This window comes from Alosa alosa, chromosome 7, assembly GCF_017589495.1.
Source record: "Alosa alosa isolate M-15738 ecotype Scorff River chromosome 7, AALO_Geno_1.1, whole genome shotgun sequence".
In the NCBI taxonomy this organism is placed as follows: Eukaryota; Metazoa; Chordata; class Actinopteri; order Clupeiformes; family Clupeidae; genus Alosa; species Alosa alosa.
In genome coordinates this window covers 22441096-22447095 of record NC_063195.1, presented here as the reverse complement: position 1 = coordinate 22447095, position 6000 = coordinate 22441096, and the positions used below count along the sequence as shown (strand labels likewise).

The following is a 6000-nucleotide window of genomic DNA, read 5'->3' as shown; positions in this document are numbered from 1 at the left end:
ACATTTTATAACATCAATTAAACTCCAACTATACAATCACTATTACATAAAGATCTATACAGTTATACCAAAAATATTGTATGTTTCCAAGAGGGAATGCTATATAAATGGCCCTCTACTGTCACCCTCAGGAATAATACAGTAACTGCAGGCAAGCTTGTTTACTTTATCCCTGTCAGTCAACAAGCAAGAAGAAACAGCCATGGCATATTAAATGGCTGACATAACTGGGTCAAAGACTATGTCTATGTACAACTTGCCTTTACCAAGTACCAATAGTATCTCCAATATAGAATAACAACCGTCTGCAATGAGCACAATGAATTTTAAGCTTTATTTTCATCATTTGCACTCTAGCCGTTACAACATGAAATATAAAAGAAAATATGACATTTCCAAAATCATAAAAAAATAAAGCTTCACATTATTCACATGATGTTGCCATGGTATCAGAGCATTTCTTATAATTACGAGAACCAGTATATGAGCATCCAGTGTTGGAAATGCCAGTGTTGGAAATGGTATCAGTCCATTACAGCAAATAGGCTATATTTTATTTTCCAGGTAATTTTGAAAATTTTAAAATAATTTGTAGGAAAAAACATGAAATATAAACACACATCTTATTCTACAAGTGTCCCCAGTCCCCGGATTTATAAGTGAAATAAAAACTTTAAATCCATTCCAGAGGACTGTCCTCACATAGCATGACTATAGCCAATAATGCATTAGTGATTACACACAATGCAGTACTGGGTTTTTAGTCTATGCAGTCCTTGTCACTAACGTTTAAATGCTCTTGGGAGCCACTCATGTAGGAAGCATAGCCAGAGCTTTTAATAGCCAGTAACCAGCCCACGACTTTGTCTCTTGATTCCCTCAGCTCTTTCGGATCTGGCTCAGATGAAGTTTCTGAGGACATTTTTGAAAGAAAGGAGAAAGACTTCAATGTTACTCTCATTTCATCAAGCCAGCTCCCACACTATTTTGGCTCTGTTATATGTTATGTTATGTTTCCTCACCCAGTTTATGTTCCTGTACAGCTTCACGGACTAGCTTCTTCACTATAGTCCCGGCGTCTCCATTCGTTTCCTAGCATATCTTTTAAATGAAATGCAAGCATCTCACCATTAGACTGCTGTCTTTGGAGGCTGTGATCACCCTTTTCACTCTGTGGTTTGTCAGCTGTGCCACCTGAATGAGAAGGACAGAACAAAATAGAAGTTTTTTTTTCTCTGTCAGTGTGGTGTTTCTTTGAATCTGTGTATTGCTCGGCAAAATTACGTACGGTAGAGAGGATTATCCTGAAATGTTTCTCCATAATTGTCGATGTCTGTGGAATGCCCTTCTCCCTGCACTAATACAGAAAGCATTATTGAATTAAACCAGTTACATCATATTATAGATTGAGATTTTAATATGACTATCAAAACCACACTCACAGTTAGGTGGCTCATTCCTGCTTGTGTTAGATTTCTGTTTGCGTGCCGCGTCAGTGGCTGCAATCCACTGCTTCTGGACCTCCTCAATCAAATTCTTATCTGTTCGCAACCACTCCCTGTCCACTATATCGATGGCATCTTCAGTCTGTGGATCATTTCTTTCCTCTACCCTGTTTCCCCTAATGCCTGTTTCTGTGTACATGCAAGACTCTGCGCTAGGGCAAAACACACAATTTCCAGCCACCATCTCCTCCATCTTCTCCAGCAGCTCTTCAACCTGGTTGCTACCCTGCGCTCTCTCACCAAAGACGTGATATCTGTTTCCACACTTCTGGATGAGCCACTGCAGAGCTTTGCCCTCACTCTCGAAGACCTCCTCGATGGTGGTGTCTTTCAGCAGGTTTCCCCATGTGAAGAGAATGATGGTGTGTCTCCAGACATCCTCTCCCAAGTACATCTCCAACATTTCTTGAATCATGCGTCTCCGCTCCTCGTGGAATGACGTTTCCACTGTCAGTGTCAAGAGGATCGCTTGGGGGTACTTCCCGCACAGGAACACTCCTCTCCTGAGTTCTGCCTTCACTCGTGTTGGAGTGTATTTGGCTGGGAGGAACTTCCACCACCCAGGTGTGTCGACCACAGTGAGGTTTCGGCCAAAAACTTTGCTTTTTCTGCTCTCAGCCTTCTCAGTCACTTTCCCAGGGGTAAAATGATCCCCATTTAGGATGATATTTCCTGCATAACTCTTCCCAGAAAGCACCCATCCAACTAATATCATTCTTATTTCAGGCAGAGAGAGAACTTCTCCTGCAAGGCAAACATAAATGACCTTGAATATCTAGAATATAGATCGAACTTTACTCACTTTCACAAAGATGTTGAACTACTAATGCCACTGAATACAATTCTAATACCATGGAGTTGAATGGTAGCTAGTTAAGTTTAAAGTACTGTACATACTTAAGCTAATGTTATATCTTTGTGCTAATTGAAACAAGATCCTAATCGCAAAGCTCAGTTGGTCAGCTCAATGCTTCAACACATTACACAATAGGTTTAGTTTGTGAAGAAATTGCTTGTTGATATTTGCCTGACTGGGAATCAAAACCTGACCATGGCATTACCACCATCTTCATCTACTCATGGAACTACAAGAGTTAGAAGAGTCTACCTACCATTTATCTTGATTCTCTGTCTCTCTTCTAAGATCCTCTCCTTGTTTATTAGTCCTCGTTCCTTATCAACTTTCTTCGCCTCTTCAATATCTTTCAGTTTGATGTGGTCAACCTCAAAGGGATGGTGATGGTCACTGGCGATCAGTTCATCTAATTTATCCAAAAGTGTTTTGACTTGAGATTGATCATCACATTTAGTCTTGTTGTCAAAGACCTGGTATCTGCCTCCACATCTCGCCACCAGCTGATCAAGCTTTTCCTCCTGACTCTTGATGCGCTCCTCGATGGTTTTGTCTGTCAATAAATCCCCCTTGGTGAACAAGACAATGGTATGCTCCCAGATGTTTGCACCCAAGTGCTCACAGTGTTCCACCACTGACGTATATTCGATTTCAGTGAATGGACTGTCCAGTTCGACCACCAGGAGGAAGGAGTGGGGTCCGGGTGGACAGAGGGAGGTGCTCAGCACAAGCTCACGTTTGATGTACTCTGCGGTTTGGGTGGCAGAATAAAGCTTCCACCATCCTGGAGTGTCAATCAAAGTCACCTTCCTACCCTCAACCACGCCCTCTCTCTTGTCAGAGTGTGCTGATCCTTCCCCGTGATGAGACTCTCCAACTCCCAGGACCGTGTTTATCGTTGCGGTCTTGCCAGACCGGTTGTACCCAAGAACAATAATCTGCAGATCTTACAGGTTTGAGGAAAGACACAAAATGTTTCAGAAAGATGAATAAATAAACTTGTTTGAGTGTAACATGAATCACACAAATGTGAACAAGCAAAATATTACTAAATTACACAGCTTACAGACAAATAGTGTGTTTTGTTAATTAAAAGTATCAGGTGATTTTTCAGGTGACACGATAACAAGTTGTCTATGAAACATTTTACCTGTCAATAGTGGTAATTTCTGGCAAACTTTGAAATGAGATTTTGAACTCATCATCCTGTTTGCATACCATCTGTGCCATTTTCTCCAGTAATCTCCAATACTCAGTATCGATATTCAGTTGGTACTCTACATACTGTAGGTGTTCTCTGGGCGACCTCTGCTAGTCACTGTGTTCTGCACACAGCCACGATAAAGTAGAACTGAATGTTTTGAGCATTTCACATGACACTACACGGAAGGAAAACAAATTGTGGAAACTGGATATTCAGTACTGCATGCCAGAGAATGTTATTAATGACAACATCAGACTGTTATGATTTTGACAAATTATATGACAAATGCTGTGTTAGGGCCTAGTATTTTACAACAATGCCAACAAACTTTGTTTTTTTTCATGTGCCTTTCTTTCTGTCTAGTGTAGCATGACTTTACAATGTGAAGATGTTATCATAATTAATAATCAGATTAATTCACTATTAAAATATTTTTAGTCATATAAGTGCTTAAATCCAGCTTGCTCTAAAACAAATAAAAATGTGCAAATGCTGCAAGATAATCATAGACAACCAGTGTGAAACAAGTTAGACTTATAATGCTTAGAAGCTTATTATTAATTAAAAGCATAAATTGTTGGGTGTAAGCTATTTGCACCCTTAGACTTATAATGCTTAGAAGCTTATTATTAATTAAAAGCATAAATTGTTGGGTAAGGCTATTTGCACCCCTGGTACAATTAGCAGTGTATACTATTCGTACCCTGGTGCAATAAGAAGTGAATTCTATTCGTACCCCGGTGCACACAGCAATGTGTCCTATTAGTACCCTGTCTGGTACAAATATCAATGTATGCTATTCGTACCCCGGTGCACACAGCAATGTGTTCTATTAGTACCCCATCTGGTACAAATATTAATGTATGCTATTCGTACCCCGGTGCACACAGCAATGTGTTCTATTAGTACCCCGTCTGGTACAAATATCAGTGTATGCTATTTGCACCCCTGTGCATTTATTCTGGCATATTGATCACACAATATAATAATAATAATAAAAAAGCAACATGTTTTTTTTGTTGTTACGTAACAGGGTGTGAATAGCTCAGCTGTGTAATAGACACTCTGAATAAGGTGTGCTGTTTGCATCAATGTCCAGTTAGAAGTGGATGCTATTCATACCCTGGTGTTTATAGTACTGCATGCTACAGTATTTACACCCTGGTGCATGAACTAGCTAATTGTTGCAATCAAAACTTCCGTTTGAGAACCGATTTCTTGTTCAAATTGCGCGCCTTCTCTCCAGAGACGTTGGTACACATGCACACTCACTCTGCCAAAATGCATCACAAGGGAATCAAACCCCAGTCTCCCACATGCCAGCCCTTGTCTGTGACCACTGTACTATCTGCTTCTACAAGGAAGTAGTGTTTGCAGGTAAACTTATAGTTTATAGGCCTGAACATCATATTCACAAAATTTCTGTTAACTAACAAACTGACGGTTGCATGTGTTCACTGAACCAAGATTATGAAAATAAAACACAACTTTTCAATCTAAAACTTAATCTGAACAGATATAGTGCCGAAACCTTTCAGAATTCTTCACTTTCTGCTGATGAAAAACGAATGTCCGCCATATTTTTTTGTGCATGTGAGCAACGTCTTTTTGTTGTTATGTCACAGGGTATGAATAGCTCAGCTGTGTGGCCAAGGCTATTCGTACCAGGGGTGTAAATAGACACTCCGTAAATGGTTTTTGCAAGAATAACCTGTTGATTTTGCTTAAATTTAGAGAGAAATTTTGCTTATAAAACTTAAAGGGTTTTGCTCAGACTTAAGGAATATTTACATAAAATGTGTTTGCTTACATATAAAAAGATTGTGTTAGATTTACAACACCAGCTGTAAGAAACTGTTTGTCAGCAAAACAAAAGCTGACTAGCAACTAGAAAAACAACAAAAAAGCAGAACTATTACTTTATGGCAAGACATAATACCAAACTAGGACATGTCCTGCCTGACCGAGAGGGGTATAAAAAGAGAACGGCCCCTTCTTTAGGGTTCTTCTTTTTCCTTTTCACTTTTCTTGAACACATTTTTCTTTCTTTGAATTTTTTATTTGTATTTAATAAAAGTTAAAATCCTAACCTTTGGTTAGGGGTTTGTAAAAAGACCGTCTAGCGTTTTCTCGTATTTTCTGCCTCTCCTGTGTTGCTGAGAACCCCGGACGCCTTGCAACAGGGCCACGGCTAAAGACTTGACTTCGCTCCGGGTAAGTAGGCGTCTGTTTGAAGGCTACTTTCTAAGACGCTGTATATGGGCAAATAATATACTGCGCACGCACTGACATACACAGGAGTAGTGAACTCAGTCAGGCATTTAGGAAGGCAAGTCCTATGCTCCAGGGCAGACAAAAACCGAAAAGGCTTTGTTAGCAAATGTATTTGTTGTGGAAAATCGTTTGTGAAACTAAGGTCTAGGGGTCTAAATGCACAT

General features: G+C 39.8%; 1 protein-coding gene across 1 annotated transcript; it reads right to left on the bottom strand.

Moving 5' to 3' along the window:
- Positions 1-3588, bottom strand: LOC125298081 (GTPase IMAP family member 8-like). The gene is made up of 6 exons (XM_048248742.1): positions 3509-3588; positions 2618-3304; positions 1443-2249; positions 1289-1357; positions 1023-1194; positions 1-912 (listed from the first exon to the last, which is right to left on the bottom strand). Exons 1-5 carry the CDS (start codon positions 3561-3563, stop codon positions 1046-1048), a joined length of 1767 nt encoding a protein of 588 aa, XP_048104699.1. The 5' UTR covers positions 3564-3588; the 3' UTR covers positions 1-912; positions 1023-1045.
- Positions 3589-6000: the final 2412 nt, after the last annotated feature.